At 50.9% G+C, this 12,698-nt stretch overlaps 1 protein-coding gene across 2 annotated transcripts; it reads right to left on the bottom strand.

Moving 5' to 3' along the window:
- Nucleotides 1-83: 83 nt before the first annotated feature.
- Nucleotides 84-12,339, bottom strand: LOC138821371 (roundabout homolog 4-like). Of its 2 annotated transcripts, XM_070013547.1 has the most exons (18): nucleotides 12,217-12,339; nucleotides 11,553-11,882; nucleotides 11,182-11,339; nucleotides 10,873-10,993; nucleotides 10,510-10,637; nucleotides 10,178-10,406; nucleotides 9,581-9,693; nucleotides 8,800-8,971; nucleotides 8,465-8,650; nucleotides 8,297-8,339; nucleotides 6,212-6,348; nucleotides 5,859-6,122; nucleotides 3,369-3,476; nucleotides 3,052-3,190; nucleotides 2,691-2,927; nucleotides 2,219-2,577; nucleotides 791-997; nucleotides 84-654 (listed from the first exon to the last, which is right to left on the bottom strand). In XM_070013547.1, the coding sequence occupies exons 1-18, from the start codon at nucleotides 12,284-12,286 to the stop codon at nucleotides 644-646; spliced, it is 3,012 nt and encodes a 1,003-aa protein (XP_069869648.1). In that variant the 5' UTR covers nucleotides 12,287-12,339; the 3' UTR covers nucleotides 84-643. The 2 variants fall into 2 exon arrangements, with proteins under 2 accessions (XP_069869648.1, XP_069869649.1); XM_070013548.1 differs by lacking the exon at nucleotides 791-997.
- Nucleotides 12,340-12,698: the final 359 nt, after the last annotated feature.

Below are 12,698 nucleotides of genomic sequence, written 5' to 3'. Positions count from 1 at the left end.
TGATCCATCCTTAACCCAGGTATCCTGATACCCTTCCCAAGTGTACTTCCCAAAATGGTGCTCCAACAAATGATTGACAGAACTCAAGTCTTGACAGTTTTATAGTATCAAGTTCCTTAAGCTCAAAGTAACATCGGGAGGAGTACTTTTGCCCCACTGTCAAACCTCCCTTCAGCCTCCTCCCCAGGCCCAACATTGAACTCTAGGCCTTGGCACTAGGTGGGTAGGGCCTGGCATCACTCTTTATTTTCTTTATGTTGTGTATCAGGAGAGAAGCACTTTCCTCCATGGCCCTGTCCCATTGCTACCATGGTCCTCCACAAAGATTCTTCTGACCGCCCCTCATTTTCCTTGAACAACACACATGGAGAGAGCAGGAAGCAGGGCTGTCCTTAGGTTAAAGGTCCTGGCAGTGAGAAGGGCTGGAGAGAGTCCTCGAGTCCAGTGAGATGCTCCCTTGCTCCCGCAGGGTTTGCCTTGCTCTTGTTGTGGTTTGCTGTCATTTGTTTGGACAACCCAGCAGCAGAGTTCCCCTGAAGCTCGGAGAAGGTAGACCCCTACGGCAGAGAGGCATAGGCCAGGCCTTGCGGGAGGACAGGAAGGGCGGTCCTCAGGCTTTTCTGGCAGTCTTTAGGGACACAGTTCACGAGGAATCTGGAGAAGTTGAAGAACAGTGGAGTTATCCCCTTGCTCCCATCTTCCCTGCCAAACCCCGATCCTCTCTGAGGCTGTCTCCCCAGGATCCCCCCAGATGAAGACTGTCATGTTAGCCAAGCAGAGAGACACTCACTACCAGCCTTGGGCATTGCACCACTAAGCCGACTTCTCTGGGCAGAGACCCCAGAGTCAGGAGGCCAAGGAGGCAGCCCCCTTTCCAGTCGCTGGGTATGGTTGATTTCAGCATCTTCCAGCCAGTCTGGCCTCCACTCCCATAGGGGTAGGGAGAGGCTCTGGGTCAGGAAGAGGTCATCCCGTGGGGAGGGCGGTGAGGAGGCATCTGTCAAGGAGGGAAGAGGTGTCCGTGGGGGTTTTGACTTTTAGCAGAAAGCTCAGGACCAACTTGGGTACACATACAACCCTAACTCTAATCTACCCTCAACTCAGCCCACCAGTCCCAGTGGCTATATCCTCTGGCTGTCAGCGGGTTTCATTACAGAGAAAAGCTTGACTTATTTCCTCTCAGCCCAGCTCTGGCCTCTATTCCAAACACTCCTGTTTCTTGGCATTCTTCTCTGTCCGTTATAGGTCCTTCTTTCCTGGACAGTCCTTGTCCCCTCATTTGCTATAAGCTTTATTGTTTTCCTTGTGGGCAAAGAGTAGAGTCAGGGTAAGATGAATATGGGAGATCTGCAGGTTACTGGGGGAAGGGAATCCAAAAGGGGACAATGAGGCCTGATAATGGACCCAGGTACTCTTCAATCTCCCTCCATGGACAGGATGAGCAGAAGGAGCAGAGTCACATACATCACTGGATTAGGAAAAAATGGAGAGGCTGAGGGTGACCTTCCCTGGGACCCATGTCTAGGTAACAGGTAGAGGAATAGGCTATACAACGGATTACATCCCTGCTTTAGAATTGTACAATTTGTCTTTGTTCTGTGGGTGATCCTTGGCAAGTTAATAAACTTACTTTATAGTTATCTAATCTGAAAAGGAGGGATTAAAAAATATTCCTCAGAATCAGGCACTGGTGACTCAAGTCTGTTATCCTAGCTACTCAGAGAGGCTGAGATCTGAGATTGTGGTTCAAAGCCAGCCTGGGCAGGAAAGTCTGTGAGACTCTTATCTCCAATTAACCACCAGAAAACTGGACATGGAGCTGTGGTTCAAAGGAATAGAGCGCTAGCCTTGAGCAAAAGAGTTCAGGGACAGCACCCAGGCTTTGAGCCTTTAGTTCAAGCTCCATGACCCCCTCATTCCCCCCCCCCCAAGAGTATTTCTCACTCAGGGTTGTTAACATATAGAGCATTTCTCATGGTTGGACTCCTTTATCATTCAATACAAACTAGCTATTTTGATGGCCATGAGGATAATAATAACAATTAAGAAACCAAGCCTCTTGGCTAGAATGAATGAATGAGAGAGAGAGAGAGAGAGAGAGAGAGAGAGAGAGAGAGAGAGAGAGAGAGAGAGAGAGAGAGAGAGAGAGTATGTTATGGGAGCTGTGTCCATACTGAGGGGGTAAAGGTCAGAAGTATGATGGGGTGATTCCACATACCAGTGAAGGCACAGTCTGTCTCCCTGGGCTCCAGACCAAACCCAAAGCTGTCTACAGCCACTGCCAGGGCACGGGCAAAGTGGGCATCCGCAAGGAAGGAGCCATCGGAAGAGCTGACGAGGCTGGCTCTGGCACTGGGAACGTTGTCTTCGGAGGCTGAGCCCCAACCATTGGCCAGGGAGCCTTCACTGGGGGTGGGGGTGGGGCAGGGCCGAGGTGGGCACAACAAGCCCCCCACCTCAGACCCGACTCCCCCTCCAGCTCTGCTCATGTCTGCTAGCCCGGAGGCTGCTGGGATACTGATGTACCCGTAGGTTGTGGGAGGTGACGGGGCCCTTGGCATCGGAGAGACACTGTTCCTGGAAGAGGCAATTTTGGAAACAGTGCAATGGTGAGGGCACAGTGGCAGAAACAGGCCCAATGAGGTAGGCACGCGTACCCCCATAGAGATCCGTGGCTATCCCTTACTCACCTGGGGGTCTCCTCACCCTCGCTGAGTTCCAGGCACAGTGCCACCTCCTCCGGGGTCAGTACACTGTCCTGATCCTCTCCCAGGGAAGACAGTGAAGAGCTGGATAGGCGGCTAGAAGCTGGGCTGGGACCAGACAGGGATGAGGCCTGGAGGCTGGGAGGCCTGCAGGGGCTAACACCGGGGAGTGGGTTTGCTGGCAGCGGGTCAGAGGAGGGAGCCTGGGGCTCCACCAAGTGCCTGGTTGGGGGAAGAGAGAGATGGTAGAAGACTGAGTGCTCCCAGCTCACATCCAATCCCAGCACACGCTCCCCCTCGCCACCTACATATACCAGCCCTGCTTCCTGACCCGATGCCCTCTTACTGGGTCTGTGGACTCTGAGGGAGGATTCCTCGAGCAGAAATGGGTACTGGAGGGAGCGGGCGGGATGCCAGCTCATTGGAGTTGCGCAGGAGCTGTGGTCCCAGCGCCCGCCAGGCAACCACACCTCGGGGTACAGCTCCTAAAGATCAAAAGCCAGAGCCTGAGAAGGGCTCTCAGCCCAGACCCCCGCCTGCCTGGCCCCAACCCCATTCCCAGTCTCACAGACACCAAAGGACAAGCCATGAAAAGGAGCCTGGGCTGATGTACTCGGTGGCCTGCTTCCCCACCCCAATTCCCCCTCAAACCCCCCCTCTCACCTGGGCTTTCAGAACGGTTCTTGGTGGCTCTATTTCCCAATTCCCAGCCCCAGAGCTCCATGGGGTGGCTGCCCCTGAGCAGTGGGGAGCTATTGGCTTGGTGCAGTTCTGCAAAACAAAGAGGTGGCCACTTGTGGACAAGCCAGGGTGTGGTCTTTCAGACCCCACTGAAGATTCTGTCTTTACCTTTACTATTCATTTCAGCACTGGACCTTGAAACCAGAGAAACTAGGAGAGAATCTATCCTAATCTACAACCACCTGCATCCAGGCAGCCTTAGTGGACAGAAGGAAAACTGGACTGACAAAGGTTTTTAGGTCTGTGACCTTAGGTAAGTCCATTAACCTGTCGGAGCTCATTTCTTTTCACAAACAGTTATTTCAAAGGATGGTCTTGAGGATAAAATAAAAATTGGGCACAGGTAGCTTATGCCTGTAATCCTAGCTACTCAGAAGGCTGAGATCTGAGGATGACAGCTCGGGCAGGAAAGTCCATGAGACTTTTTTTTTTTTTTTTTTTTGGTCGGTGGTGGGGCTTGAACTCTGGGCCTGGGCGCTGTCCCTCAGCTCTTCAGCTCAAGGCGAGCACTCTACCACTTGAGCTACATCGCCACTTCCAGTTTTCTGGTGGTTTATTGGAGATAGGAGTCTTACGGTCTCTCCTGCCTGGGCTGGCTTTGAACCACGATCCTCAGATCTCAGCCTCCTGAGTAGCTAGGATTACAGGCATGAGCCACCAGCGCCCGGCGTCCATGAGACTCTTGTTTCCAATAAACCACCAGAAAACCAATAGTGCTGTGGCTCAAGTAGTAGAGCATTTGCCTTGAGCTGAAGAGCTGAGGGACAGTGCCCAGCCCCAGAGTTCAGACCCCACAACCAACAAAGAAAGAAAGAAAGAAAGAAAGAAAGAAAGAAAGAAAGAAAGAAAGAAAGAAAGAAAGAAAGAAAGAAAGAAAGAAGGAAAGAAAGAAGGAAAGAAAGAAAGGAAGAAAGGAAGAAAGGAAGAAAGGAAGGAAAAAAAGAAAGAAAGCAAGAAAAGAATGATTAAGTTTTACCCTTTAAATATGTTCAGTTCATTGTATATTAACTATACCTCAACAAAGTTGTTTCTTGTATGTTTTTGTATACATGTGCATATGCCAGAACTTGGGCTTGAACTCAGGGCCTAGATACTGTCCCTTAGTTTTTTCGCTCAAGGCTGTCACTTGAATCACAGCTCTACTTCTGGCTTTTTGGCAGTTTACTGGAGCAAAAAGTCTCATGGATTTTCCTGTTCAGTTTGGCTTCAAACAGCAATCCTCAGATCTCAGCCTCCTGAGTGGGTAGTATTACAGGTGTGAACCACCAGCACCCAGCTCTTTTTGTCTGTTTTTTTTTTTTTTAATAAGTTCTTTAAAAAATCTTTTGGCAGGGCTGGGAAGGTGGCTCAGTGGTACAGTACTTGCCTTGCATGCATGAGGCCCTGGGTTCGATTCCTCAGCACCACATAAGCAGAAAAAGCCAGAAGTGGTGCTGTGGCTCAAGTGGTAGAGCACTAGCCTTGAGCTAAAGAGCTGAAGGACAGCGCCCAGGCCCAGAGTTCAGCCCCAATGACTGACCAAAAAAAAAAAAAAAAGTCTTTTAGCATTATTGGGGATTGAACTCAGGGCCTTGCACTTGCTAGGCAATCACTCTACCACTTGAGGCTTCCTTTTCTTTTTTGGTGCTAGGAACTGAACCCAGGGCTTCATCTATCCTGAGTGTGAATTCTACCACTTGGCTACATCCATAATCCCCTAAGGATATTAAAATCCACAAAAACCCAGGTCCCTTAAATAAGATGGTATATTACCTGCCCAGATCTCCCTGTGCATCTTAAATCATCTCTGAATTATTTATAATACCTACTCTAAACATTATATAAGTAGTTATATTGTAGTGTTCAGGGAATCATGGCAAGAAAGTCTGTACATGTTCAGTACAAAGGCTATTTATTTTTTGCCAAATATATTTTAACCTACAGATGGTTGAGTCTAAGAATGAGTGTAGGGAAGGAGGGCCAGCTCTACCCATTCCTCTCTGAGAAGTGAGCTGGGAGTTTGTACCCAAGCAGACCTGGGTAGAATGTGTGAAGACCAGTCCCTATGAGCCTGGGTCTTCCTGCCAGCACCGGCCACCTTCTCTTGTGCTCTAGGATTAACTTGTATGCTGGTCAGTATTTTCATCAGACTGGGACAAGGGCTGCCTGTGCCTACTAGCTCAGCATGTCTGGCATACAGTGGTATTTATTCAATGTTTTCTAGTTGGACTGATTGTAGAAACAGAGCCCTGCATCAGAAAGAAAAGCCGAGGTGGACACACTCCTGACTGAGTGCTTCTGAGTGGGGAAAGACCTGTGTCACAAGAGGCACTCACACCAGTTCAAGGCCAGCAAGGCCACACACACCCCATTTCCTACCCTTGCTTCTCCCCATCACTAGCCCCAGATTTCGAGTCTCCTCTCTATCCTTACCCTGCTTCTTCTTGGCCTTCCAGGCCTCTGCAGGGGCCAAAGACAAGCGTGGAGAAGAGACTCCCCTACGGCTGCAGAGGCTGTCTGAGCTGGGCCAGGGGCTGGAGGTCCGGGACAACTGGGATGGAAGGTGCCTGGTAGCTGGAACCTGGGGGCTTGGCCGGGCTGGGGGCCTGGAGGGCAACTCTGCGATGAGGGAGCCATAAAAGGTACTGGTGTCTGGGAGCAAGGGCACGCCGGGACTGCGGGGGTCCCAGGAGATCACTGCAGAAAAGAAAATGACAGCAGTTAGGGTGAGAGTATCCCACCCTACATCTCATCCCTGAGACCCTTGCCCCATGAAGCCTGCTCACAGGAACGTCGGCAGTCTAGCGGGTCCCGGGGATCCACTCCCAGCCGGCTGCTGAGGCTGCTGCTGCTGCTCAGGTCTCGAGAGCCAGAGGTAGAACGCCAGGTGTCTGCCAGCCAAGGAGAGTCACTGTGGTCCATCCTGAGGTAATGGGGGAAGGACCAGGGGTGGGAGGTGGTGGAAGTTGAGGACGTGGTAGTACTGGATTTATCTTTCCTGCTACTTTCAGCCCTTCATAGATTCCTTAAGTTCTCAGACCTGGTTGGTGCCTTGACTTAGTAGCCCTTCTATAGAGGGGTCAGGGGAAGTCTAAATTGCTCAGAGCAGAAAGGGATTAAAGTGAGACAGCTATGGATGCTGAGACAAAAAGAACAGATGAGCCAGGAGCTGGCAGCTCATGCTTATAATGCTAGCTACTCAGGAGGCTGCGATCGGAGCATCGCAGTTCAAAGCCTGGACAGGAAAGGCCATGAGACTCTTATCACTAATTAACACCAAAAAGCTGAAAGTGAAGGTATGGCTCAAGTACTAGAGCTCCAAGCCTTGAGTAAAAATACGAAGGGAGAGTGCCCTGGCCCTGAGTTTAAGCCCCAGTATCAGAGGGGAGAAAAAATAAAAGGAACCGATGTGACGAACAGACCTGGTTTGAAAATCCCTGTCTACCACAGCTTAGCCCAGTCTAGTAAATCTATTAGATGCTTCAAGCCCACATTGCCTCCTCTATAAAATGGCAACAATAGAGCTTTCCTACAGGGCAGATGCTGTAAGTCTAACTGAGGATGTGACATCATTCAGCTGGTAAAGCACAAGGTTGCTATGTGGATGCTAGCTTCCAGCTGTCTGAATGTCTTTTAAGAACAGGCAGCTGACCAAGGTACTTCTTTGCCTGGAGCCTTCAATGATTCATTCCTTCATCATCAAGATAGAGCCCAGCTGCCTGGCGTGGCTTTGTGACCATATCTTTGCTCAGACCCATTTCATAACTTACGCCCCCATCCAACCCAAATGGCCCGTCTTTGGGCATAACAGGTTATTTCTGGTTGCACTGCCGCTCTTTCCCTCCTAACAGTCAATCTTTCACTAATGTTTCTCTACCTGACCTCTTCCGTGTATTTCCCCCATCTGCTTTTCCGTGGACTACTCCAGATTGTTCCCATGCCTGTCTCTGCCTAGACAGCTCCTTCTTGATGGATGGAGAATATTGCAATAGACCAGATAATCAGAATTGCATTTCCCTCAAGGACAAAGGAGAGGGTCCAGGGGAGCAGAGCAGATAAAGGCCGGGAGGTGGCTTGAAGACCAAAGGCATTGAGTACAGAAAAACTCTGCCAGCTAGCCAGCTTGGAACCCTGCTTTGGGCTGAGTATCAAAAAGCAAACTGGCAGCCCAGGGCCTAGGTGCTTGATATACTTTTGTCAAATAATTCAGACCTGGGCTGTGAAAACTACTCTAGGAAATCTAACCAGATGATGAGCTGGGAAGTTGAGAAGAGCAATGAAATGGCTGCTCGGTGGAAAACACAGCACATTTTTAAAAGAAGTTTCTTTCTTAGAATTTCACAACCACAGACTTGCTTTGTCAGCCAAATTAGAACAGAAGTACATGCAGGCTGGCCCTGGGTCTAAACGATAAGAACCTAGGTCTGGACGCCCTCTGCCGGAAGTGGGGTGGATCGCATGCGAGACAGGAATTCACAGAATGCACTAGGTAGATGCTGGCAATTCAGGAAAAAGTAGACATTAGAAGTGGTTACCTGTATTGGTTACTACTCACCTTGCAGCGTGAGCTAGCAGGACAGTGCAGTGTCTTGTTAGTGAGAGGAGGTACGAGAGCACGGGTAGGGGTTTGGAAAGCCAGCTACTAGGTTACGAAGCCTTTGGCAAATTCACCTAAATTCTATGACTCTCAGTTTGTTCTGCCATCAAGTGATATGGTAGAACGTTAGCAAAAGGGAAATTCACTGTCACTCAAAAGTCTAGCACATCATCAGGTACTAGTAGGGTAGATGAGAACTTCATCTAATTCCCTGTCCCAATTCTTACTGTCTCAAGCCCCCAATGCCCTGTCCCCACATCTTTTTGCCTCTCACCTGTGTTTTAGGATGGCGTCTTCACTGGTATATCTGTACATACCTTGGAAAAAGCGAGAGACAGGGTAAATGCAAAGGGTCCATTTTCTGGTCAGAGATCTAAACCCCTTGTAATATTCTCACGGAACCCAGGAGAGGCCTGGACCCCAGAGAGGTCCTCTCACTCACCTGGGCCCAGGTGCATCCCAGCTCTGCGCCGGCGGTAGATACACACCGCAGTGCCCAGCAGCAGGAGCCAGAGCAGGACAGCCCCGCAGGCAATGATCTCTGGCCGTCTCAAGGTGGCCCTCAGCCACTCCAGCGTCCAAGGACCTTGCTCACTGGGTTCTCGGACTGATTGTTCCATGGCCTGCTCTGTATGGGATGTGGAGCTCAGGGGCAAGGCAGGCAGGGCAATGATCATTCAACAGAGAAGAGGAAGGAGCTAGAAGTGTGAGACTAGGAGAGAGGAGGGTGGTATGGGGGTTGAAGGATATGGATGACCATGTAGATACGTTTCTCACCTAAAAAGAGACAGACAGGGCTACTGGGCTTCCCAGCTCCAGCCCCTGTGACTGCTGCCACTTGCACACAGTAGGAGCCTGACATTCGGGTGGCAATCTCCAGCTGGGTCTGTTGCTGCCCCACTGTGGTCCAGTTGGCTGGGTGTAAGGAGGTATTGCCAAGGCTCCAGACCTGGACAGGAGCAAAGATGATCAGCTACCTCTAGACAACATCCCTTCATCTACAGATCAGACTCTGGGAATGGAGGCACCCTGCCCTGACATTCACCTGACATTCTCTTCCCTGATCCTTCCTTCTTCTACGAGAGACTTCTCTCTAGATTGACTTCTGTCTAGAAATAGGCTAAACTATACCTGGGAACAGCAGTTTCTCAAACCTCTTCTGGAGACTTTATAAGGTACAGGTGTCCAAGCTCATCGTTTAAGTTTCTGATTCAGAGAACCTAGGGAGAAGACCTGGGAATCTTCATTCCCAACAAGTTTTCCAGGTGACACTAGCATGGCTGGTTCTGTTTCTTCTGTCTATGATATTCATTTCACTTTGCAGGTATAAAGAGGGTTAATTAATAACTCGGGGCCAACTATGAGATGGTAGAGTCGGTAGATTGCTTGGCAGAGTCTGGCTGATGCTCAGTCCTTGCTCAACAAGAAGTTAAGTTTCCTTTGCTTTTTGGCACAGGTATCACTTCTTGGTGGGCAGAGCAGGGGATGGGGGGAGTGTAGGACAACAGGTGTGCCATCTACCAGGAAAGGCTTTGTCAGCAAACAGCCTTCACAGTACCTGGTAGCCACGGATGATGCCATTATGGTTTTCGGCAGGTGGTGGGGCCCAGCTCACAAGGACACTGTTGTTCCCAGGTTTTAGGGTCACCTCCTGGGGTGGAGCATTAGGCACTGAAGGGAAGGAAAAACAGACTGTGAGGGTACTAAGGGAGAAGAGTCTTTTCTAAGCTTGAAAGCTGGCATCCTATTGAGTTAGAGTCCCATTGAGGATAATAGAAGCTTCTTCCAGCTCTGCTTGCCTGGCCAGGGTAGAAGGGAATCCTTGAATAAGACTTTCCATCTCCCCAGATTGGACTGAGACAATCTAAAGGTCAAGAGAGCCTAGTTGCTGATGGCTCACATCTGTCATGCTAGCTACTTAGGAGGCTGAAATCTGAAGATCTCAGTTCAAACCTAGCCTGGACAGACAACTCTGTGAGACTCTCTATTAACCAGCAAAATGGAGGTGTGATTCAAGTTGGTAGAATGTCAGCTTTGAGCAAAAAAGCTAACCAAGAGTGCGAGGCCCTGAGTTCAAGACCTAGTAACTGGTACCAAGAAAAAAAAAGATGGAATCTGGGATCTATTGTTGGGTCTGGGAGGATCTGTCTCTGACCTTGTTCGGGCAGCCTCAGGAGCAGCACATTGCTGTCAGGACCTTGAGCTCTACCGGAGGATGGTCTCACTTTGAACTCGTAGTCTTGACCCCACAGGAGGCCCCCAAGCTCTGCGCTCTGCCGACCATCCAGCAGGGCCTCTGCCCACGGAGCTCCCTGGCCCTCCGGGACCCTCTGGGCCCTGAACAAAGCTGTGTAGGACTGAGCAGGGGCTGCAGGGCCACTCACCTGGGAAGGGAGGAGTCAGAGGAAGGGGAATGGATCAGGAAGCTCATGCCAGGTGGTTTTTGGAGCTCTGTACAGGCTCTCACCCTTAAGTCCTGAGTCTCACCTTCCAGCTAAGCCACACAGTTGGCCCAGGCTTGGGGCTTTTCATAGGATCTGGATTCAGCAGGGTCACATTTTCTAGCTGGATGCGCACGGCTAGGAGCTCCAGAGGCTCCTTGTGGTCCCTGGACTCTATAGAGGAACAGAGGACTGGAATGAGACCCACAGTCCCAATGTGAAATAGAGGAACCCACACTCTCCGAGCATTCCTGTTTCTATTCCAGCATGGGTGAGTTTCTTCACTCAGGGAACCTTACCAATTGGCTCCTGGTCTCAGGCTTAGCCTAGACCAGGATCTAGACCATGCTAGACCATGCTACCCTAACTGGAGGGTCCCACCTAATTTGGACCCTCCCTCCATCCTTACCCTGGACGGATAACCTGGCTGATTGGCTCTCCTGTTGTCCCGCATTGTTGGAGGCCACACACATATAGCTCCCTGCATCGCTCTTCTTTGCTCTTGCCACCAGCAGGCCACCCTTGGACACCTGTCAGAGTGAGGTACAGGGTGAAGTCTTCAATGGGAAGAAGGGCTCTGAGGTTGGAGGGTTGTTTAAGTCCTTCTTGCCCCTCCTTGCTCCAATCTCCTGGGCTCCATGGGGCAGGACAGTCCTTCAGGATGTATCCAGATGTGCCAAGGACAAGATGACATGTGGGGCCTGGGGGCTTCACTCACGTTGTGTCTTCCTGGTTGGAGGACCAGGGGTTTTCCATCCTTCCACCATGAGACTGTGGGTTCTGGGTAGCCCCGAGGTGGCTTACACTCCAGAATCACCTGCTCACCCACTGTCACCACTGCATCTTGAGGCTGGATCTGGAAATTCTTTAAGAGGACTGTGGGGAAGATGGCAAGTAGGTAGGAAGTTGGGACCCAGAGTTCTGCCTTGGCATTTCCTGGCACATTCCCTCCCTCCCCCATTTTATATTTGCCCACTTCCCAGGCCTCCCAGGTAGCAATGGCTCAAACCCTGCTCTTCCTCCCCAGTTCCCAATCCAGGCCTCCCCTAATAACAGGTGCTAGCCTGAGCCTTCCCTCCTAGGCCTCACCAGCCACAGACAGCCGAGCACCTCGGCTGACTGCTGTGCCCAGCTGGTTGCTGGCTTCACATGTGTAGACACCCAGAACTGCCGACAGCGCCTGGTCATCGTGGGCCTGGCCCTGGACAGGAGGCTTCAGTAACATAAGGGTTCCATCAGGTAGGAGGTGGTGGCGATCTGGGGGCACCATGCTCAGGGGGTGCCCATTCAGCAACCAGCGGATGGTGGGAGGAGGCTGTCCTGATGCTTGGCAGTTCAGCTTGATGGGGCCGGGACCCTGGATCAGCTTGTCCTGGGGATGAACTAGGATCTGAGGTGGGAAATCCTGAGCCATGCCTCCTGAGAGGAAAAAGGAGACAGAGCCTGGTCTGAGCACCACAGGCCCCGTGCCTCTTCTCTCTCTCTGGTGTGGGAGATTGTCTGATGGCTGGTACTGGGCTACTGAAGGCTGATTCCAAATAATAAGCTAGCTGGGAGGGGAGAAGTCAGCATGTACAACATGAAGGCCAAAGCTTAGATAGCTCTTTCTTTCTGTCACTCACACACACACACACACACACACACACACACACACCATCATTAGCATCATCATCATCCATCACTCAACAACAGCAACAATAATACAATCTCTGGTACCCCAACGTCAAAAAGGAAGCAAAGGAGCCTCACTTACCCATGATGAACAGAAGCCAGAGAGGTAGAGGCCCCCAGGTCCTGGGAAGGCCCACACCTCCAGAGCCCATCGCTGCTCCCAGGCCTCCGACCCAGTCGCAGGCACTTTGTCCAGTGACTCTGAGCTCACAGCAGCAAGGAAAGGAGGGGTGGGGTGGGGTGGTGGTAGTTGTTTGTGACTGAGACTCTGTCCCAGTAGGGAAGCGGCTTTGAGGAAACGGATGCTTCCTGCCTAGCCCTCAATGCCTTGGAGAACTGGGAGGAGACCAGAGGTGAGAAATTCTCTGACCTCTACCCTTCTAGCCATAACCCCCGCTGTACTGTTTGCCTCCAGCCTAGTTTGAGATTTCTTTTTCTTTCTGTTTTTAAGGGGGTGGGCTGAGTCTTGCTAAATAGTCCAGGCTGGTCTTGAACTCATGATCCTCTTGCTTTTACCTCCTGTCTACTGCCATTATAGGCATGTATTACTATACTGGGCTAGTC

The sequence above is a fragment of the Dipodomys merriami genome, unplaced genomic scaffold (assembly GCF_024711535.1).
Source record: "Dipodomys merriami isolate MVZ:Mamm:240054 unplaced genomic scaffold, mDipMer1.0.p SCAF_91, whole genome shotgun sequence".
NCBI lineage: Eukaryota > Metazoa > Chordata > Mammalia > Rodentia > Heteromyidae > Dipodomys > Dipodomys merriami.
The sequence above is the reverse complement of the archived record's forward strand: the minus strand, read 5'-3'. Positions and strand labels throughout refer to the sequence as shown.

Excerpts from the sequence above, each read along its gene's own strand:
- LOC138821371 (XM_070013547.1), bottom strand. The coding sequence starts at position 12,286 with ATGGGCTCTGGAGGTGTGGGCCTTCCCAGGACCTGGGGGCCTCTACCT. Across the intron at positions 8,340-8,464 it reads TGGGATGCACCTGGGCCCAG|GTATGTACAGATATACCAGT; the intron begins GTGAGTGAGAGG and ends GCTTTTTCCAAG. Across the intron at positions 3,477-5,858 it reads GAAGGCCAAGAAGAAGCAGG|AACTGCACCAAGCCAATAGC; the intron begins GTAAGGATAGAG and ends TTTGTTTTGCAG.